At 40.3% G+C, this 23,860-nt stretch overlaps 2 protein-coding genes across 2 annotated transcripts in view; both read left to right on the top strand.

Moving 5' to 3' along the window:
- LOC118436112 (synaptotagmin-like protein 5) overlaps positions 1–21,151 on the top strand; it is a 29,844-nt gene extending 8,693 nt beyond the window's left edge. The window contains exons 2-7 of the mRNA XM_035853341.1: positions 10,392–12,883; positions 17,219–17,351; positions 18,026–18,235; positions 19,030–19,164; positions 19,335–19,454; positions 19,652–21,151. Of these exons, the coding sequence (XP_035709234.1) occupies positions 10,896–12,883; positions 17,219–17,351; positions 18,026–18,235; positions 19,030–19,164; positions 19,335–19,454; positions 19,652–19,825 (2,760 nt within the window). The 5' untranslated portion in view covers positions 10,392–10,895 and the 3' untranslated portion in view covers positions 19,826–21,151. The remainder of the gene's footprint in view (positions 1–10,391; positions 12,884–17,218; positions 17,352–18,025; positions 18,236–19,029; positions 19,165–19,334; positions 19,455–19,651) is intronic.
- Positions 21,152–21,697: 546 nt separating this feature from the next.
- Positions 21,698–23,856, top strand: LOC110851103. The gene is made up of 5 exons (XM_022098740.2): positions 21,698–21,995; positions 22,089–22,322; positions 22,407–22,450; positions 22,534–22,808; positions 22,890–23,856. Exons 1-5 carry the CDS (start codon positions 21,881–21,883, stop codon positions 23,767–23,769), a joined length of 1,548 nt encoding a protein of 515 aa, XP_021954432.1. The 5' UTR covers positions 21,698–21,880; the 3' UTR covers positions 23,770–23,856.
- Positions 23,857–23,860: the final 4 nt, after the last annotated feature.

Here is a 23,860-nt window from a genome sequence, read left to right as displayed (position 1 = left end):
AATCTTCATCATTTCGTAATGGGGCATCCAATCTGTCAAATATTACCCTGCCAAGCCATTTGCCTTTTTGAGTGCACCGATCACAGCCATTGTACGCATTAAATGTCACACAGTTTTTGATAAAATTTCTGGCGGGGGCGTCAGCAATGAAACATTTAACAGAAATCGTTCGAGTTAGACCATTAATTTCAATACCAGTTTCATACAAAGTTTTCAATTCAACCACTAACTGACCAACTAATTGATCAGAGTTTCCCGGCTTGCAGAATGCACTATAATATAATCCAACGAGAAAGGGTTTGCCATTATTAAAACTGTCCGTACTTGCTAAAATTGGCCAAAATTGCTTCTTGCTAGAACGACTAATGGGCAAACCATCAATACCTATTTTTATCTCTATATTCTCAAATTTATCGATAAAATTTCTACCACGGCTTAATCTTTGCAGCTGTCGTTCTAGTCCAAAATGATAATACTCGCCACCGTCAATAATATCAATGTCGTAATTTACGGGGGTCTTCATTAAAGTTTTATACGATTTGGGAAGATTAATTTTTGGGGTATGGAATGCTAACAATTGCAGTAAATCATCTACAGCTACTCCATTGATTTGATGTTTAACTACCCAACTTACTAAGTCTGATTTAAAATCTCGAGGTGTGTCTTCCTCTAAGTCACTGTCGTATTCGCTGGAACTATAAATAACTTCTCGATCTAAATCATGACGCGTGTCCCCCTGTGGACTATAATTTGCATACTCATTATCAGTTCTCGTATTAGTAGAACTATCGCCTAATAAATTGCCCGATTCCTCTACCTCACTGACAATTATTTCGTCTAACGTTTCTACCTCGCACAACAGAGTTTCAAAATTTCTTTGACTAATTCTACGTGTGTTTCTATTTGAGGACATTTTGCATGTGTTGAATAGTACAAATGGTGACTTAAATAGTTGATTCCTGAGACACTTTCTTTGGCCTGGAGTAACGGAAGAAGTTCATAATTATTTCCCGTATCGCCACATCAGTCTTTTCAGTTTCGACAGGGATCCGCTTATTCTTTTTGGTTGCACCTTCAGACATAAGAAATGGATTATATTTTCCCTTAGATAGTTCAACGAGTAGAATTTTACAAGCAATTTACGAACCTGTGATGCATTTAACAATTTGTGTATATATATTAAATGGCTTTTTGTTCTTTCCCTGACCAGTATAGCTCAATTGTATAGCAAGATCCTCACTGATAATTCTCTTCAAAATAGTCTTCACAGTTTCATCCAGCGATTTGCCCCCTATACCGACGAGATAGCGCACCTTTAATTCAAATAAAAGTATTTAGCGAACTTAATAGAATGTTTTGAATGAATGGTGGTGTAGCTTTACAAATAGTTTTCGCTCGTCCTCTGCCGCCAATTGAATGTCCAGTTGCTCAAGAGAATTCTCACTTTCCAGCGGAAACGACGGTAATGTGGAGAAATCATCGCCTTCTTCTTCATCCGTTCTCAATTCAACTCCTTGGCCGGCCCTGCTAAGAGTTTGGAGAATACTTTCCAATTTGTTCAAAATTGTTTTTTGTGAAGTTTTGATAGCGGACAACTCTTTAAGCACCACTCGTTGGAAACCTATTTAAAATTATTACACCTAAGAATTTGTATTTATTTATCAGATATTTATGCTGTATTCAGTGTATTCCATAAGTATATCACCTTGTGGCTGAGAAGTTGAATGCGTCGGTGTAGTTGGAGCTGGCTGTGAACTGCTTTGCAAATTATCAAAATTTGAGAGAGGGTCACCGTCGACGTAGAAATTCACGTTGGACTCAGCAACACTTAAATTAAGCTGCCCGTCTTCTGAGGCGAGGGCATTTAAGTAAATAAGATGAGGTGTTGCATGATTTCCTATGGTATTTCCCAAGTTTGGCTGACCTAAATCAAATTAATTAGAATTAAACTAGGTTTTGCACAGAATGCCTTCACTAATTGCTTATTTGGAATTTACTTTCATTACTTCCAGTTGACACGACTGCGTTTTGAGCAGGGTGTGCCTGCGCACCCACAGATGAGCTTTCACCTTGCATAATAAGTATCAAGTTATAGTTACATGTTATCAATACTTCATATTAATTTATTTTCAAGACATACATAATTTTTACATACCCAATCGAAACGAGGTGGTCGGAACTGACGTGACGACAGACGACGAATTGATCCTCTTTCCTCTAACTGGAGATTGATCGTTATCGGACGAATCAGGGCTTAATTCTCGTCTCCTTGATATGTTTCTTTTGGCTGACGGGTTTATCTCCAAGTCCGATGTATTTTCGGCTAGTGCCGCTGCTTGTTGAGCAGCTTCAAATGTTTCTAAAATTTAATTTTTTAAATTTAATTAAAAGTATTATTATTTAAAATTCATGGCTGAATTAGAAAAATTCATTGCTGAATTAGAAAAATTCATTGCTGAATTAGAAAAATTTAACCTTACTAAATGATCCCAAAATTCTGCACTTGCACTTTCCCCAACTCGGATCAGGTTGTTCTTGTGCTCGTCGTATTTTTGTTAAATTTGACGACTGACAACGACTCGGCCAGTAACACTGAGAAGAAGAGATAAGCCAGTTGTGGGGAATGACATCCACCGTTTTTGGTTTATCGTCAGGAAATTCTACTACTAGAAAATTCATTGTGGAACAAGACGAAAATTGCAACGTCACAGTTCACTAAATGAGCGAGGTTGAAAGAGCCAGGAAGGCGGTAGAACCTGCCGCCACGATGTGTTGATACAATGTGCATTGCACATCGTATCAACTTTCTACACACGTTATATTTGTGTAACCCAAATGGACGCTAAGTATGTTTCACTAACGTTGAATGAAAACGATAAATTCTCTTTAATGTTAGTTCAACGTGATTTTAACAAAGCAGCTCACATGTGATTATGGTTGACCAAATTCACATGTCCCTAACGTTACAACTATAGATTTTTTTACTTTCTACCGATACTCACTTCAATCCAACAATCGCGGTGTTGAAATGACATTGTTACAACATGCCTCTTCTACTTGGGTAACTATTAATAATTTCAATATGAGCGAAAGCGCACAATTTGTCAAACTTCAGGTCTTTGAAAGAAAATATTTGAACATAAAGAAATAATTTCGAGTTGATTCGTATGATAAAAACGGTTGGGTAGAAAGAAAGGCAGCAAATATTTCTGCTATCGTGGTTTCACCTATGCTTCTATAGGGCAGTTTTTTGTAAATGTCATAAATGTCCAAAATGTCCATGCCAATGTGTCATGACATGTCATGACATTTGACAAATTGACACGTTGACAAATATTGACATTGACACGCTTTTTTAAATGTCAGACATTTGTGACATTTATGACATTTATGACATGTCGACATGTCATGACAAATGACATATTAACAACCCTAGTAATGCTCCAACATTATCAGATCAATTTTCTTCTTTCCTGCATTTCGCAGATGAGCGAACTCCAGGTTTGTAGTAAGAGCAACCAATTAAGTCGGTTGGATGGTGAATAATATGGCCACGACGCGTAATCGAGGCATGAATGTGCTGGCCTGCGTGAAGGTGAACTTTCAAATTATTTATTCCCCTGTTCAATATTGAGCTGGTGAACTGCGTCATTAAAGTATAACAACAGATAAAGTTAATCCGATTGCATTCCAAAGGATCCACGAATTCTTTATTGTGCCAAGTCTACCAACAATCTGCCTGAAAAAGATTGGTAAATATTCCGCCAGTTTCTATTCAAGAGTCCATTACGATTGAGCTTATTCGCAATACAGTTAATTTATTCCCCTCTTTTGTCACGCTTCTCCACGCGCTGCAAACCACGTTACGGCTCCTGTGTGTCCATTGCCGATGGGGATGGGATAAATTATTGCATTGAAAAGACGCTAGCCGCAGCGGTTGTCTTTATTTGTATTCACCCGAATTTCCTGCTACATTGAATTTGTTGCTAGTTAATTCCCTTGTACCCTTGGTGGGGCATGCTTTCTCCTTTAATTGCCTCTATTACGAGAGAGCAGCTTAATGAGATCAGAAAATCACAAGGCTACTCACACATACGATGTTTAATGCTCGTGGCAAGATTGCTTCATTTGCCGTGAAGTCTAAACATATCCTTTATCATTCATCTCCTCATCCTCAGTCAGTCAGATTGTAATGCAATGAAGCAATAACCCAACCGATAGGATGGAGGAGGGGGAAATTGAAAATCTAAAAAGGATGAAATTTGCAGAAGACTCGTACATAAAACGTAGGAAGCAATAAAAATGAAATTACGTAAAGTATAAATTGAGTTTCTTCCAAGTGTAGTCAAACGGTGGTGGTGAGGCATAAATGGAAATGAGAAAGGACATCATTACCATCAAAACTACTACCGTTATGTGTACTTAAGCAAGTCGTGCTAGAATGCGCAGCTGTGATTTACTTTATTTGCTGAATTTATAGATTCACTTTCATTTGGGATGTAATTTCACCAAATGTACCACGCATCAGTGGGATTTGCATTTACTCCGGGTGGCTTTGTTGTACCCAGCACCACTAATTTTGATTGATGAGTAGGTGGTGACAGGGCGGTTTTCATCGGAGCACTTTCTTTATCATCATCGCGTTGAATAATCCATCCATTTCAAACTCGACTCGGCGAAATAAGTTGATGATTGCGAGTTCAATGATGTGTGGAATTAACTCCGGTAGCAATCAAATGTAGAGTTGTTCGTCGTCGCACCAGCGCCATTTTTATGTACAAGCTAGAAAATTGGTAGTCAAACTTGGTCGAGCTGGTTTCTCCCAAGTTTCAAAGAAATTAGATGAGCAAACATTATCCCGGTACCTTTGGGATTTGGCAACAGGTTGTATTTATACTGTGGAATTTCGTAACAGACGATGTAGAACTGGGGGAATTAATGCCTTTAATTACCTGTTGACATAACTTGAACAGAAGTTTTAATTAAAAATTAGTGCTACTATTTATTGGGGTGTATGTATTTTCTTCTTCTATTTCTTAATACGTATCTGATAACAAGGCCAAAGATCAGAATTTCATGATATCAATCTTTCGACGCCATTTTGAGCCTTGGCTTGAAATTCATTCACTTTTCGTCTTATGGTAATAAAAGGGCGACCCGATCATCACGGAGCCGTTCTCAGCGGTCGGAGTGAGTGGCACAATACACCGCAAGTGGAACAATGTAAAGTAAAAAGGATGAAGATGTAAGCGGAATCAGGTTATGGAAATTGAGATTGCGAAACGTTAAGTCACACCTTTCTCCTCGAAACTCTTTTCGGCTTTAATGCTTACAAGAATAACAGACTTGTGTGTAACCACTTTGGTTAAGATCTGAACGATCTGAAGGCAGGCTGTCTACCACAACCGATCTCCAGGTCTCAACTCGCGTATCGTTCAGTATTTGCAAATATAGTCCTTGGTTTCGTCTCTTAAACCAGGGATCCGTGGTTTTGATAGCCTTTTGACGTGGCTTAAATCGAAATGCCACAGATTAAATTCGTCACCTGAGGGAAATTTCGCACCGCAGACAAACAGGATGAATTCAAAGGGTGTGCACATATGTAGGTACGTACATGCGCTTCAGTGTTACGAAGTGTGTGATATTGTGCTCATGGTGAAGAGCTAATCAGCAAGAAAAAATTGAATTTCGTGCGATTCTTTATATTGAAGAGTTCAAAATTCATAGGGAAATTGTTACAGGATGTATTCTGCCGAGTCCTGCATTATTCTGTTTTTTCTTACGCAAAGTTCAGCATTTTTAGGGGGAAGATAAAAAAGAGAAAGTCCGAGGTCCAAAGAAGTATAAAACTGAAGCAGCAAAACAGAATTGAATCCGATTTTTTCGTTGGTCATCACTAGTTAGTCCTTGATCCCTCCTTACCCATGATCATCAGCCGTGACCAGGATCATTAATTATTAACTATCGACTGCGTAGGAGGAAATTAAGTTCGAAAACGATATCCTAATCCGCAAGAAAACCCCGTAATCAAAAGAGATCCTTATTGATATCGACAGAAACCTTGATATTGCCAATTCAATTTTTCAGAATTGAACTATTATTGATTCACTATTAATTAGGAATTGACATACATAAGTTAATGAAAGAAATGGAATATAAATTCACGTGTTAACGAACTAAATAAAATCCCACAAACCGCAGGCAATGACGGCCATTTTCACCATTGAGCTATGCGTGGAAGTCAGGAGAAACTAATGGTATGCCGTTGTAGGAATGTGAGTGAAAACAAGATCCTTTTACTACAAGGCCATCTTCTACCCCATTTCCAGTGTGAAGGCAGCAACCCATTTTTCATAAATTAGATTCTTTATCAGCAATTTCATTAGTTGGATGGTGTCTGCAGAGCACTTTGCAAATTGAAGTGTTCTCATGTTTCCTGTAGCATTTCGGGGAAAGAAAAAATGCAAAAAGCAAATGAAACGAGCAGTTATTCACTCCAATTGTCTCCGTTTTCACAACTGATTCCTTAACTACAACGCTAATGTTAGTGTTTCTCGTGTTGATGTTAATGCAAGCCATAAAAATGACTCGCAGATGTTGCGAAAGGCAGAATAATTTAGAAACTTTCACCATGCACCGTTCGAAAACATGGCGTAACTGATATTAATTGTGGCTTTGGGTTCTTAAACCCCACGAATTGCGGTGTGTTGAGTGAAAAATGTGAATAAGTGGTTTACTCGTATTTTAAGAACGTCTCCTGAAGCAGCAGTAAGCTCATTTTGCACAATAATTAGTTACCTCCCGCTAGAGAAATATTTTCTGACTAGTACAAACTTACAAAGAAAAAAATTGGATATATGTGCATCACATAATTCTACATTATGTACACCGACTTATCCTTAGATACGTAACACCAGGGCCAGATTACTTGCACATGAAACATAGGATTTTCAAGGTTGGATTTCAAATCTCATCATCTTCTCCATGTTTTTCATTAAGAGTACAAAATCTAATTTTGCTTCGTGAATGGGAAGACGAGAGGAGATTATAATTATATATGTCAAACATTCCTCTCGTTTTTTTCCGCGTCATAATTCATATTTCTTCAGGGACGAGAGAGTTGAAGTGATGTGTGGGCGATAGCGTTACGTCGGCTGTAAATTAACTAATATTTCGAGGCTTCTTTAACCAAGGTCAAGCAGACGTTAAAATTTAACATGCTCAAATCACTGGATGACAACCATTCACAAAGAGTAAAAGTTTCGTCTTCTTCTTGGTGAATTTTCTTCCAACAAATCTTTCCCAGAGATAGGCAGCAAATTGTCGAGTATGAATGAAAACTGTGGTGCTCAGCACTTGCATATCTTTCACCGCACATCGTACTTCTCATACAATTCGACATAATATATGGCGCCCTCCCGCCGAGCATTCTCTGTCAGGGCATCATTCTCTTATCGTTCGTACGTTCATCAAGCGAGCTAAAACCTCGGCAGAGGAGTCAAGTGACTTCTTTGACATGAAAAGTTTAATTTGGATTGAACTGACACTGGCTACTCCGGTACGGCTTGGGTGGTGGCAGGATGGATGGAATTGACATTCCTCTCACCATCTTTTCCCATTATTTATGCTGAGCTCTGGCCTGAAAAGGAAGATAAAATTGTGGTCATGAATCCCACTTCCAACAACTTCCAATAATCCTTCCCCTCTTGAGTATGGATGGATCACGATCAAGCTTTTACTTTCTGTGGGTGCACCACGTAGATATAAAAATTCAAACACTGAGTAAAATAAAAAAAAGTGCTGTAATTTATCAAAATATTCTCGCGAGGATTGTGAATTTCTAAATGGATGCAAATGATGTGGATGGGTGGGAAGGACGAATATGTGACACGATTCGATATGAAATATGCATGAATTGATGGCTCTGTCAGTTATATTGTCTTCCAGACAGCGGGTTAGAATCGCATAACTTTACGTTGTGATCTTGGGATAAGGTGATCTTTATTTCAGTATTGATCCCAAAGTTCAAGACGACTTTCTCTTGAATTAGCTATGTGTCTGCTGGTGTTATGTCTGTGTTGGATGGAGTTGGATGTATGTGTGTGTATGCATATGTAAAATAAATTTATTTATGTGTGCAAAAATGGTGGTTGGGTGCAGTTTTATGTGGTGAAATGCTCATGAAATGAATGGTGGTGTTGGTTGTGTGGAAAATGTGAGTTTAAGTGTCCTTGTGCCTTGTCAATGATACGAGATTCGTGTGTTACTTACCTGTTAATGATATGTGTGTTAATGGTGGGATTATGTATGCAAATGCAAATTACCTCTGCACGAGATGCATTTATTTATAAGGGAGAGAACATTACTGGATAATTCATTAATTTGCTGTGTCGTGAATGAGTGGCGAGGTGAATGACGTGTGTTTATGGATGATTCATTCCTCAGAATGGGAATAATCCAGTCAGTGGTGACACTTTGTGGGGTGTTCGGGATCATCGGCTTACTTTTCGTCCTCTTCTGTTACCGTTTTCCTGGATGGACTACCAATTATTTGTTTGGATCAACCAAGGAGGAAAAGATGGTCCTAACTAAACCCGGCACCTACAATGGATGCATGGTTAGACTACTTCAAACCCTTCACTTGTTTGTACATAGCATTTGATGTGTAAAACTAACCACTTGGGTTGGAGCATTAGCATAACATTTTTACTTTCGCCATGGTTTATTGTCATGTTAAAACAAGATAACATTATATTTTGCTTGATTAAACTATGCAGATGGTAAAGATTAGTCTCACGACGCACATTTTTTAACGATCACATCGGAAGAACGACTGGTAGGAAATATACATACATATTTTACCTGTTTCCCCCAATGAGTGATGAAAAGAGATGAAAAATGCAGCAATTAATCACGTCATCAAAGCTACTTTTTGTTGTTCATATGTTATGCAAACTATGGGCGTTGCTTTCCCTAGCCATACTTTCACTGCCATTACTTTCCCATCGAGGCATAACTCATTCATTCATTCATTCATTCATTCATTCATGTGTTGCTTCATTCTACTCAACAAAACGTGAGGTCGTCATTCATTCAGTGCTGATTTTTCTTATGCTTTTATGTTTCAGATATTTATTACGAGAGACAATAAGATATCGTCTTGAATAGGATAACAAAACAAAAAATGCGTCCAGTTTCATATAAATGAGTTCCAATGCATAATGTAATTTGCTTCAGGAGCCTTGGTTGGACGTCCCTCGGGTTGAATGGGTGAATTGTGTGTGAGTGAGATGATGTCTGCCATGAATATTTTAACCACGTCAAGACACGCTCCCGGCCCTGTAATGAAGTTGCTCACTCAATGAAATGGATAGGTCGGACTTTCTAATTTTCTCTCCGGCCCACCTCACGGGACCAGTTCTCATTAGTTTATTTCGTTGTCTTGAACTTCTTGTTGCGAGCAGTTCAAAGAGTGAGTGAGACTATTATGTGATGAGGTCTCGGTGGAGGGTCGATGAGGTGAGGTGCTCCAAAATTCATTGTCCGGCCTATCTTGATATTGCCACATACTGGAAAATGTCAAAGGGAATTTTGCAAAAACAACACTGGGTGTACGACATGGTTACTATAATTATTATGGATGATCAGGCAGCCATAAACATACTGTCACAATGTACATATATGCGATACTACTCGCATACCAGGGAGTGTTAGAACAAGGGAAAACTAATATGTGCACTTAAACACGGACCATATTATAATGCGAGGGCCTGCCTGAAACTCGAATTACATAAAGAAATGATCATTCATTCCGAAAGCTTGGCGGAGGTAATAGGAGCATGTCATGCAAACTTGTGCTTCCAAGAGAGAGAATGAAATGCTGTGGTTTGTTGGTTCGGAATTGAGTGGAATGCAATTTTATGGCTATGAATTCGCACTTTGCTAATGTCACCTCTCCCTTTGCATGGAATGCATGGCATGCACTGCACTGCGCATGGTGTAATAATTCTCAATTGATTGACCTCGTTGTCGTTGAAGTAGTAGTCGTTCGTTCGTATGTATAACTGTTTCAAATTATTTATACGGATTATCATTAAGTAATGCTGCATGCACGTACACGAGCGAAAGTAATGCTGTTGGTTGCGCCATTTTCTTATTAAGACACCCCACAAGGAAAACGCAGCGTTATACACTTACCTGAATATGTAGTACGAATGTATTATGTAGCTAGTGGTAATCATTATCATTACGTAGAGTGAGCATTTTTTCGACTTGGTGCGTAGTTCAAACTCTATTTTTAAGCTGTAATTTGAGATAAAATAACATTTCTGCTTGAAAAACATGCCCCAATTGAGGTTTAAATTGAAAATATTGTTAATTTCAAATTGTAGATTCCGTCGTCAGACTCCTCCGAGTTTGCCCTCTCCGGGAGAGGAAGTTTTCGTCACTTTGACAAGACCGACTACGACTATACCCTTCTTCGTCAAGCGAGCAGTTCTTCCCTCACTCGAGCAGCAGGAGGTAGTGGAAGCGGTAGTATTCCACCTCAACCTCTTCGACCTGCTCCCACTCCGCCGTTTGTGGGTGGACCAGGCCAAATTTCCTTCGACGACTCAGTATTCACCACTGCCCCCAATTCGCCCCATTCGGCCATCACCATTCCGATCTACGGAAACGGATCTTCTGCCTCCTCCACCCCACACGCCGGTGGTGGTGGAGGTGGTGGGGGTAGCAGTCAACCATCCTCCAGTTCCTCCTCCTTTTCCAACAACAACCCGTTCCTCCCCCTCATCCAAGCATCTACTCAATTCTTGGCGCAAAAGTTGCATTCCTTCCAGCAGCAACAACCTTTCCAAAATTCTGGTGGTAACAATGGCACTGGAAGCAGCAGCAGAATGGGGAATGGTGGGATTCAACGCCAATTTGGTGATAACGGCCGTTTGCACTCTACGTCACACAGCGTGGACAGCGTTGAATCAACAGTTTCTTCCTCTTTTCGAACCCCGCCAGTCCCAGCACCAGCCAACACTGCTCGGAAGGGGTTGAGCATGGGAGAAATTTTGTTCTCATCACCACCAGCTCATTCACTTCCACTGAATGACGGCGCCCCACCACAGCAGGAAGAAATTGAACCAGCATCACGACGGTCGTCGCAGCTCATGAAAGCAGCCACCGTTTCTGCTGGTGGTGGAGGAATTGAGGAGAAAATAATTGACAGGGTTGATAACTCGTTCGGACGGAGGAAAGACAGCGGACACACTTTCCCCGTTAATGTTGATTCCGTGGAGAGTGACAACGACAGGAGGAGGTCCGTGTCCAGAGAGTTGAATGAGGAAGAGCAGCAGAAAACGACCTCCTCATATCAAAGCCACAACAACACCACCACTACTTTCTCCAATACTCCTGGTGCAGGTTTGGAATTGAGAAGAGGCAGCAACAGTCATGCTGTTCCTGTCACCTCCTCGAGTACAAAGATATCCACCAGCAACAACAACACAACAACTATTACCAGTAATTCCGCTAATGTTTTGGAACCGACCGTGGCCAACTGCAAACCTGAGATCACATCGCTGCATCACAGCACTGGAACCAGCCCGACACGAATTCGAGACCGACAGAGAAAAATGGAACTTACGCTTCAGCATATTCAGAACAATGCGGAGGACAGGATGAATCCAAGCAAGAAGCTGCACCACAACCTCGACTCACATTACCCCGTGTCGAAACCATACATTCCCAAGATATTGGACCCCAACGGGAGTGACCGGTACCGATCCCCCCACCACCGCTCTCCCGTCCCCCCACTCAGAGAGGCTGATGAGTTGGCTCTGCTTAACGAACCATCACCACCACCACCTCCTCCACATGGGGCAGACACGTTCTCCTTCCTTGAAGAGTCAACCAAAAAGAAAACGATGGAGCAGCAGCAGCAGCCGCAGCCGTATCACATAAAAAATTTCCGAGCTCCCGTCCTCAACCTGTGCGATGAAATAACATGCAACAAATGGATTTTGGAGACAATGAGGGAGGAGATCAGGCTAGAAAACGAGCGGATGGAAGACGCCACTAAAAGTTTGATGATGGACGAGGACTTTTCCACTCTAGGATGTGGCGAGAGACGGAAAGGGAGTAATGGGGTTGGAGAAAAAACAGGAGAAAGTCGTCAAACTTCTTCTTCTGGCACAGGTCTCGCTGGCAAAAGCAGCTACAACTACCAGTCCTCCAAAACCACAACCAAAAGTCACGAGTTGGATAAGTTAAACAATGCTGAGACTGAGACGTCAAGTTCTTCTAGCAGCAGCAAAGTAGGAGAAGTGGAGAGTAAAGATAACACGAAAATCTCCCATGCAAATTCTACCAGTGGATCTTCCGCACAAGACCTGCCGGGTTCACATGAAGGAAAAACAAACTTCATTCCCACTGAAATCAATCCCACCGGAGTTGTGTCAGATGGGTCGATGGAAATGCATAGCAGAAATCCACAGGGCGGTGGAGAAAGAGGCTTCTCTTCAAGTAATGGAATAACGTGTGGAGGCAGTAATGGAGGCGGTGGTGGAGGATCAGCAATACCACCAGCGACGCTTGTTAACAGACCAATTTTGGGGGAGAGAGCTCACAGCTACAGCAGTCCGGGCAGTGGACAACAACTTCCTCTGATGTCCGGTCCCCCGTTTCGGAACACGCGATCCTTCTCCTTGAGGCAACAGTCCTCCACGGACAGTGTGGGGTCCGAGGATCTGATGGGAAGCCCGGACGGGAGCCTTCCATCTCTGCAGAGGGCCATGTCCTGTGACTCGGTATCTTCAGATACATCAATGACGATGAGCGATTTCGACCCCCCTCATCCCACCGGCTATCTCTGCGTTGGTCTCGAGTATGACTGGTGAGCAAAACGGTCTCATGCTTATTATTTCTAGAATATTTCATCCAAAAAGTCGTCCCTTGTTCATAATAGACGGACACATGAAGCTTAATTTAGAATAATAATGAGTTGAGCGATGATGATGATGTCCAATTGTTCAGACTTCGCCTACGTTTGATCTTTCGGGGGTGAAGGTATACATTACATGCTTACATGTGTACACACTGGGTATTCATGCACATGTGATTTCACTACCTTCCTGACGACGACTGACTAAATACAACGGGAATAACGGCACACTGGAGGAATACGAAGAAGAAAAGTTGGTTACGGGGAAATGTTAAGACGGCAAATTAGAAAATAGAATGAAGGAAACCTTCCTTGTAGGAAATTATGGTGGTTGGTGATGCCGTGTTCTTCTTGGGAACTGGCTTCTGCAAAGCTAAGTATCGCATATCACTACCCTGGGTTCAAAGCTGGTAGAGTTGTAATTTGATTTTCAACCCTTTTATCTCTCGAGCTCAGTGAAACACATGAGAAATGAATCGCTTCGTTGAGCTGAAACTTCAATATTTCACGGAAAATGTGGGCACCAACCAACAAACGCCAACGCCAAAATATGAACAACAACCTTGAAGAAAACAATTACTCTCACCGTTCTCAAAACTTTGCCGTCAAAATCCTTTGAATATTCAGCTCGTGGGCACACACCGTATGCAAAATCCGGTATCACACAAGACTTACATATGTACAGACTTGTGAAATTTTGCATTTCTTCTCCCAAAATTCCTTCACTTGGTATCAAAGGTACTTTAAGGCAGTGACTAATCCACATAATATACGTATATTAAGTGATAGGGAAGTCTTCTCCTTGTTATGCACACTTAATGTATCTTCACATCTAGGACAAAGGAATCAGTAGGTATTATTCTTATTACGGGAAGAATATAACCACTCAGAAAATAAATCAGCAGCAGATCCCACTCGAATTGTTGCAACCTCTTTTGCAAAGGAGACCAAGAGCTCCTTTCTGTGTGAGACCTCAATCCAAATTAATTGAATCTAGAGCTCAACAGTATGCCAAAAATAAGTACAAATTGTTCTTGACAGCTTTGTAATTCAACCATCAATGCTAAATTGTTAATTAGTTTGCTTAATACGTTCCCACCACAAAGTTTGTCTCTTTTTCCCTCTCATTTACGAATACATCCATCAAAACCCAAGCGGAGAGAAAGTCCCACCAAGCACCACGAGTGAAATATTGTTTGATTAGATTTTATTGCCTTCTCGCTCCAATTCATTATGTAGGAAGGCACAAAAAAATAAAATGTGTACGGCAAGAAGAAATGTATATACTTATGTTGGCAAAGTAAGAGGCGCCATCATCTCGAACTATATATTACAAGTGGTTCTTCATCAATTTCCAAATGCCCAGCTCGCCGACTTGACTTTCACTACGAGTTACGTACGTACGAGTACGAACCAAGAAATAAATAACATTTGCTCTAATGGTGTGGATATGATGGTGTGGATGTGATACTGCCGAGATCTATGCTGGCATATGCTTACCCAGTAACTGGGTTGGACAGCTTGGATAAATTGACTTGACTCATTGTTTACCATTTCACTCTCGCCGTACTTTCTCCATCTGTTCATGGCTGGTGTGCATTTCTCAACACGACTCTGATTTTGCTACGCTCGTAAAATATTTTCACAGAGATTCGTCCAGAAAAGTAGGAAGAAATCGCTTCTTGAAGAAGCCTTCGTCTTGTTCCTGTTTCTGATTTAGGGGAAATTTATTAAGAGGGGGTGAGCTGCGTAGTTTGTAATGCAAGAACTTTCTTAATATGCAGATCGCGCTTTTTAAAGAACGGATCGCAAAAAAGAGTTCTTGTTTTTATTTTTTCCTACAATTTATAACTTCGAAGCCCTCCCGAGGTGCATGCATGGACGAGTCATAGGCTCTGCTGTTTGCTGTATTCGTCATCATACGTTCGTGTAACCGGACGAGCTCAACAGCTCAATCCATCAAATGAATCACACTCGAGTGTTGCTGCCATTTTCAAGTTGAATTGATAACCTTTGCGGACGTTTAAGTTTATCTGGTTTGCAGTGCGGCACATTATTGAAATTTGAATCGATTCAAAAAGAGTGCTTTCAAAATTCATGAATAATACAATAGTTCAAGTCACTCGTGCTGTTCCTCTGATGTCGGAGCTCATGCACGAGGGAAGGAAATGCAATACGAGATGAAAGCCAAGTTTATATCTCTGCATACATATATCGGCTCCATCCGGACTGCTGCTGCTGTAAAACCAGACGCACAAAAAACTAAACTGCTTTTCCTCTCTTTTCATGGCAGACTTGTGTCCAATGCGACTTTTCGAGAGAAGATGTGTAGAAACAGAATAAGAATGGACAGCACTTTATGAGAGAGAAAGAAAGAGAAAATCTTATATTTTCTCCTTCTTTTTACATGCACGGATTTAAAAATCATACAAAATTCAAAAGTGTGTGGGTGTGTAGATCTATTGACCGAAATATCGTAAATGCACCCTGGTCAAATTACATATTCCACCAAATACTATACAAAGTCCACCTCAAAAGACGCATATATAACACTATCGTTCATTCAAGTCTCTCCTATTTTCTTTCCATATTCCATGATGTTCACTCCTGAGTGAACCCCATTCATCATCACATCCACTACTTCTGGCTTGGGCAAGCACTGTAAAATCCAGCGCATACCACCACTCACTCACTACGGACGGAAAAGGAGAGAAAGTGATGGAGGAGAAAGTAGAAGAAAGTGAAAGAAGCGCACACAATACATTTGGCTCTATTCATGCATTGTGCTTTTTTAAACAACACGTGTGCAGGCAGATCAGGAGCAAAGCAACAGAAGGGCTTAACTCTTCGCTCCCTGATTCATTCTTCTTCTTCTTCTTCTGCATACTCTTGAGGGTCCCCAGGCTATCGTGTCTTTGGCTTCAAGTCTTCCACTACTTGCAGCAAGTTTGAAGTTGAAAAAAGTTTAGTAAAATATTTGTGGTCGATTGACACCGGTGTGGCTCAAGCCTGACGCGTAGTCCTGGGACGCTCATTTTTACATAAATATTTAGTCCTGCTACCGGGTTGAGAAAAGCACTTGGTGAAATCTTTAGGGACCAAAGTTCTACAAAAGTAAATACTCGACCCCTTCATACGTTGCCCATTCATACATAATGCACACAATAATTGTAGTATATTTAGCATAACAGCGACCTTTATGCTCCCATTTGACAATGGATTATTAGGTACATGACACATGAACGAGCGTGTATAATGCCAAGGAAATGATCTTTTTGAAGAATTGTGCATCGATGAAGGACATAAATTATAATTTTAGCCCTACATCTCTCACGTAAGTTTGATGAATGGTAAATCAAATCATCGAATAATTCTCTCTCCTCTCCTTTGCTTGGAGAGTGAAAAGGAAGATTGCGAGAGAATCCTTTCAACAGGATGATGATGACGGTCGACTGGCCAAATCATATCTTTTTTTCCTTCAATGAAAGAATAGTAATGTTCCTTCATCATTCAAATACGGGTTCAGTCAGGCATTCCTAATAATAAGTAGTCGTCAGTCCGTCCATCCGTCGTCGGTTCATTTTTTTTCATATAAATACATACACTCTGACAGTCAAAAGGTTTCTTCGGTGAATTCGTTTGAGCAAGATGGCAGAGAAAATTCATCCTAGAAAAATTTCGCTCCCCTTTTCCACCAGAACAATTAGACCTGATAATAATTGGACATCTGTCCTCCTTGACAACTTGGTAACTCGGCTACGAAACATCAAGGAAGCCGTACAATTAACAGTCTTCATTTTGCTCCGAACAAGGCGATGAAGCTAATGAATGAACGGATATACATACAAATGCGAATATAGCGTACCACTTTTGCCAGGAAGAATCCCGAGCGTAACAGGTTCTCTCAATTTACGTCATTAGTTTCTTCTGGGAAAAGAGTGAAAGCGTGTTGGACGATAAGCAGCGAGTCTTTAGGACTTTTGTTGTGAGAAAAGATTTTCTTGGACTTTGGCCTTCTCGCACTACACGACGTGGCAGGGGCGATTAAGCAGAGTTTATTTATTGGCTCGAGTCAAGATGTGGAGATTGCATGCCGTGAGTGAAAGTTACCCGTTGCTCTCTCCTCAGAAGAGCACACGAGTAACGTATTAAGACCGGTAGAAAAACACCAGTTCCCCAGGGGCAATAGAGGAGAAAGTCCAATAATATCCACATTCCCACGGAAGAGTTGCGTTATTTGAGTAAATCACTAAGGGCATTACTTATGATTGCGTTTCTCTGTTTCAGTGAGACGGCGGATTTGCTGGTGAATGTGATGGAGGCGAAGGAGTTGGTTGGACCGGATCCCAATTCGCTGGCCTTTGATACTTATGTTCGTGTCTACCTCTTACCTGATAAAACACATAACATGCAGACTCGAGTAAGTATGAGGGAGAGACTTTACCAACAATTATATCGTCGTATCGTGTGATCAATAAAAGTCGTACTCGTACATATATCACTTTGTTGACTGCACTGCTTGACCCTACCGACTCAGTAAGAAATAACTAAGAAATAACATCACATACATTCCTCTATCCCACATACGCAATGTTTCCAACTCAAAATGGGTGTGAAATTGGACAGAGCAACAGTCAGTTCGAGCATGAATTTATATGCAACATCGTCAAAAAAGTATTTATGCAGGATGTCGAAAATTATTCCAACTTGAAATATTACTCTCAAGCAGTCGTATTTTCCCTAAAGAATAGATTTTTTCTCGTTTTTGGTTGCACACATAACTGCTGTTAAAGTCAGTAGTCAATATGCAAAGATTCTTTCGAGAGATTGAGGTTGAGAAAGCTTAAAACCATGTTTGACATGATCTAGTGCAGAGGAATTTCTTTTTCTTTTAACCAAATTGCTCAATTTCGCCACGTACTGCATTTCACATGCAAACAACCACATATGCCCAAAGTATTGTTGTCTGAGTCGGATAAAGAAAGGGTTGAGTACAATAGTGGCCAACCAACAGTACTAAAAGTACGTACGTACGTAAGTGGTCATGTTGATATGCCAAAGACGATGACAATGACGATAATGGTATTACTACAGGTCTACAGAAAATCTCTGAATCCCGTTTACCGAGAAAAGTTCATGTTTGGCGTGGAGACGATGGAGCTTCCCCTCCGAACGCTAGTTTTTTACCTGTTTGCCACGGATAAATTCTCCAACACTTTGGTGGGGGAGACTGAAGTCAAACTGGGAGATTTGGATATTTATCAGCCGATTACGACATGGCTGCAACTCACCGACACTGGCCAGGTAAGTAAACACGGCTACACCAAGCAGAACGTATATATTACCGCAATCTCATTGAATTCGTCGTCGTCTCACTTGTCGTTTCGCTGTGCCCGTGAATGGCACTCGGTTAATTTCTCCAGAGACTAAATAAGTGAGTGGGCGAGCGAACTATCCTGTTGCATCCAATCAAAGCGTTAATTTATTAGCATATGATGATCTGCCAACTCGGCCGTGCAGATAATAATGTGGATGTCGAAATACGTAACCAAACCCACCCCACCTCCAGCCCTCGATTCCAATCTGAGAAACATACCCACACATTCAAATCAATTACTTATGTATTCCGCGTCCAACCATAAACTCCAATCAGTTCTTCAATTTATATTTCATTTCACTGGAATTGCACAAGGAACAAGGACTGCTGCGTATGTATGCTGAATGGGTTCCAATGCCTGTTCCCAGTCGAATTGAAGGATGATAAATCATGAGAGATTTGCTGCCTTCGCAATTTTAGATTTTGATCACAAGCTACTTGGATTACATGATGATGCAATGTTGAGACTTGATGCTTATTCCTCCAGATAAGACGACCAGATATACTTAAACTGGTCGGTTTATGGTTGGATGCATACATAAATGTGGGACTGATTACGTATGTGCATGACTATACGTGTGCTTATTTATGATCCCCATCAATTTCTGATATATTAGAGCTATTTACAAAATGACTTGTTGAAACTTTATGATGAGGAATTTTGTGGATAATAAATCATCCATTTTTTATCTTAAAAATATGTTTCTTGTGTATTTCTTAGCGGGGCGGAGAATCTGGCGAAATCATGTTTTCTCTCGCCTACTTGCCGACTGCAGAAAGGTTGACGGTGGTGATAGTGAAAGCCCGAAATTTGAAGTTTCCCCATGACAGGGAGACAGGCGACCCATTTGTGAAGGTAAAAAGACACACATTATTTGGCTTCATTAACAACAAGGATGACAAAAGGTCCATTGTCATATCACTTTTTTCCCTCTCCGCCTCCTTCTCCTTGTCTATAAAAAGACACCTCGAAAACTAAATCATGTTGGATAATGAAAAAATGTTCCGTGTCATTATCATTTCAAGGTCTACCTGCTCCAGAAGGGGAAGAAAGTCAGCAAAAAGAAAAGTTCGACAAAGCGAGGAGAAAAAAATCCAATTTTTAATGAAGCCATGATCTTCAGCGTTCCTGCTCATGCATTGCAGGTACAAAAAAAATGAAATCGCTCACTTTATTCAAAAAACTATTCGAGTATTTGTATTCCAAGAAAGGCACAAAGAAAGAAAGTATTTTGTAAAAAGAATCGTTTGTGAATGAAATGAAGCAATTGATTCGCTCCTTCTCTTTCATGAGTTCTTCAAATTTGCATACATTTTCCTTTGTGTGTTCTCCACCTGTTTAGACAATCCAACTTCGAATCACTGTAGCAGACACGAGGGAAGCCGATGGCAGGGCGAATTCCATGGGTCACATCATCGTGGGCTCGTCCGCCTCAGGGTCAGCTCTGAACCATTGGAATACCATGTTGGCATCTCTCCGGAAGCCAGTCGCCATGTGGCATCCTCTTCGGAAATGAATGAATTATGTATGAAATTAAGGTTATGTATCGTGCAGGATGCAAAAAAGGTGAACATTTTCTTCGGAAATGACCAAGTAAGCATTCCCATTGAGAACAACAAGATTGCAAATGTTATAATAGAATATCATCATCATAATTTTAGGTGTAATTGCGAGTACAATCGTAATATAAGGTACTAAATATACATACTTAATATGCTACCTGTGTATGATATGATGTATCCCCGACAATAAATTTGGTCGGCTCTATACACCATTCAATGCTTAGAAATGTAGATGATTAGCAGAAATATTAGCAGTTTAGTAATAGCAATAGTGGTAATATTCTATGTGTGTAATGTCCAAATTGTAACCAATTTATGAATGTATGTACCCGCTAACAGGTGCACATGCATTCCAGTATTTTGAAAATCGGTCTGCAACATTTATGTAAATATGCGCTATAATTCCTCACTTTAAGGGAACACTATTCTGACGAATTTGAAACTATAATTTTGTAGTGACTGTTGATTAAGTAGATATTTACAGATTGGAGAGGGTAATGTCTGCCTTATTTGACCGTACTGTACAGGGAACTGTAAGCTGATAATATGGACTGGCGAGAGAGCTGATTCGAATTTGACGAAATTATTCATAAGAATTACTCATGCTTTTCATTTCTTTCATTTCCGGTGCACTATATCCAAATCCAAAAAACTATATTTGAAAGGGACCAGAGAAAAAATTTATTAAAAAAGTACAATCTTATTTTTCATTGAACTTTAATACATGCGGAATAACGAATCCAACATTCGTCTAACAATCTTAATTTATTATTGTACTTTTATAATGTAAAAAGTCGTTGTGTGGAAGTAAATGGTCGTACAGACATTATTATCATGTAAAATCGCGTCGAAATTATGTAATCAATATGAACAGCTACTTATATGCTATGTCTACTACGTAGATATTATGTACATACATATATTTTAAGGATTTTCAGGAGTATTAACTTACACTTTGAAGTAGTATTAGAATTAGAAGTCTGGGCGACTTTTAGAAAGCTGGCAACAAGCATATAGTGGCTAAAAACATATATAAAATATACATAGAAATAGGACTAGAAACGAATTTTTCGCCCTTTGATGTAATATTCAACTGTTTCGATTCTTGTCGTTGAGTCATTTACGTATGTATCAAATCAACCTGTAGAAATTCTATATCGCCGTTATTTATATGGATTGTTATCGTTATCACATATTTATTTAACTAAGATTTCATGTACATGTACATACATTGATGTGAACCCTTAAATGAACAGAAATAAACACGTTTTAAAATGCAATCCCTGCTGCAAAACTGATATTTGCATTACAATATATGGCACGAATGAGCAACTGCATTGCATATAATGCTAAAAAGGGATTGCCCTGCGCCCATTTTATGCTAGAGACGGCCCAAGAATGGTTTTCTATTCAAGTATTTCATACATTACACACGTACATTCCGATTCGAGAGAATTCTCTTGCACATGATGTTGACAAATTAGTTGAGCATTAACATTAAGTCAGGTTATGCATAGCTTAAATCTACATTATAAGTTTTTTAAATCAAACATTGTTACAGAGTTGTTGCATTATTTTGAAAGGAAAATGACGATACTACTGAAATGTAGTCGGACATAGGCATGCCTCAACATCCTCACCAACGAAAAATAAATTTTTAGGGGAAGGTCAACTCAAAACGACGCCCCAAATTTCGCCACCTCAAACATAACCTTCATTATTCTAAAAAACGAGTTATGCTTTCGATTTCTCTTCAAAACCGGCTTTTGAAACTATGTCTCATGCGTCGTCATGATCGTGCCTTGCTTAATTCGTTCGTCTGCCAGTGTACTATTCACCCACAAACGTTGCCGTTTATGTAGTACTTGCTAAAGGAGCAAGGCCAAAAAATTATTGTGAATTGGTGTCCTGTTTTCCACTGCTTGTTCCCAGTGAAAGCACATTATAAAATTTGACCAGGCTGCAGTGCTTGGTTCACCCGTTCCGAAAGAGAAAGTGTTGAGGAGCACATGGGAACAAAAATGAGACAGTTCGGCTGCTGCATAATTTGTGTAGTGGTGGTTTCCGTGTTGAGTTTGGCGTTGGGGATGGAAGCTGATTTGTACTTAAATAAGGACAAATTTGGTAAGCCTCTTATCTTCTTTAATTTCTATTGTTCGCATGTTTCTACATGTGTATAACTCTGTCTTTTTTGCAAATTATTTACATAATATCCAGGTGAATTTTTTAAACTGGAAATAAGCGAGAAGGGTTGTACAAATGTGCCGTTAAACTGGGAGAACCAGGCAGTTTCGGTGGACACTCATGGCAGTTGCATCAAATTTTATGACCTCCCCTACTGTCGAGGCAAATTCGTAGCTCTTCAGCCATACCATGGAACATTTCAGGATAATTTGGAAGCTTTGAGCTTCAACAAAATCATCAGCTCTGCCAGTCCGTGTGGACCTAAAGGTTTTTCATAGAGTTATTTACCGACACTAAAATTCGTCTCATTTTAACAAACAAATGTGTAAAAAAAATGATATTTTCATACAGTGCCCACTGGAAGGTATTACATTCAAAATGGAGCTGATGGGTCTGTGAGTTGAACAATATCTGACTTTTTCTTGATTGAGTCAATCATTTCTATATCAAATTGCACATGAAATAATAAAAACTGCAGGTTCTCACTGTCGAAACGAAGAACAACACGCCCGTCGTGAAAGCCCATGCCTTCAAACCATTCATTTCTAAAGGTCAACAATTTCAACTTGAAAAGGTGTCTCTCGCCGATTACGAAATCATTCCCCGAGTGCATCAAAAACTTAACCCTTTGACGTTTGATATGAGCATTTCCACCAGCGCACATTCCGTTCGCCGAGTTTGGAAAATTGAAAGCGTCTACCGGGGCAGATATCTAATCAAGAATGAATGGAACAATAGATGCCTGTACAAGTCGTAAGTGACCATACATTCATGTGCACGGGGTTAAGACGGACAACAAAATTTACACCCATGAATTCTTTATGAATCTATTAGAGACTCTGGGAAAGTGGAGGAACATGAGTGCGTGTCCTGGTCACCAAATCAGGAGTGGATTTTCCGAAGCATCAAAGTCAAGCCGTACTTCCCAAGCAAGGATGAGTTGAAAAAGAAACCTCTTCGACCTGACGATACCTTGGCATTTGAGCCACAAGATGATGCATTTTCTGCAATTCCGTACCAGCCTAATCATGCCAACTTCCAATTCCCAGGACGTATTCCGGGATATCCGATTCCACCACTTCCTCCAGCAGGGAAAAAACAAAAAGTTGGAAAACATCCGGTCCAAATTCAACGTCCCGGTCCTATGGTTATCAATCCGGGAGAACCATTCCCTCCCGTGTTTCCATTCCCCATTCTTCCGAAGGTCACCCCTATAACTGCGAATACGAAGAAGACTGATGCCAAACCTCCAGTACCACAGATTCGGCACCCAGGACCTCTACCCTTCCCGGTGGAACCTCTCATTTTAGATCCAAACAAGCCAACGGTTTCTCCTCTGGATACTTTCAATGCTTTTGCCAATCCACAATTCCAGAATCCTGCCAACTCAACAGCAGCAAAGGATGAAGAAAGCTCGGATGAAGATGGACAAAGTGACGAAGGAGGCCAAGGACCACAAATTGAGGACGACGAAAGTCAGGAAGATGGGAGTCGGGAAAATGCACCTCAGCAGGATACCGACGATGTCGAATCTGACGAGGAGGACGAAGAGGAAGAGGAGGAGGAGGAGGAAGAGGAGGATCATGACTACTCGTATTTACTTACTGAACCCCCAGCACTTCGAAATAAGAGGAATAAAAAGCAAGAAGAGCTGTCTGGAGTCAAATATTCGGACTTCAGGCTTTTCTTTAAAAGAACGAACAACTACAGCTAAATTATTCTCATAATTTATATACACAAAGTTTTACATATATGCACATGCTTGTTAAATTATAATAATAAATTATGGTCGTCAGGATAATAAT

Source organism: Folsomia candida, unplaced genomic scaffold, assembly GCF_002217175.1.
Source record: "Folsomia candida strain VU population unplaced genomic scaffold, ASM221717v1 Fcan01_Sc006, whole genome shotgun sequence".
NCBI lineage: Eukaryota > Metazoa > Arthropoda > Collembola > Entomobryomorpha > Isotomidae > Folsomia > Folsomia candida.
This window is presented reverse-complemented; position numbering and strand designations above follow the sequence as displayed.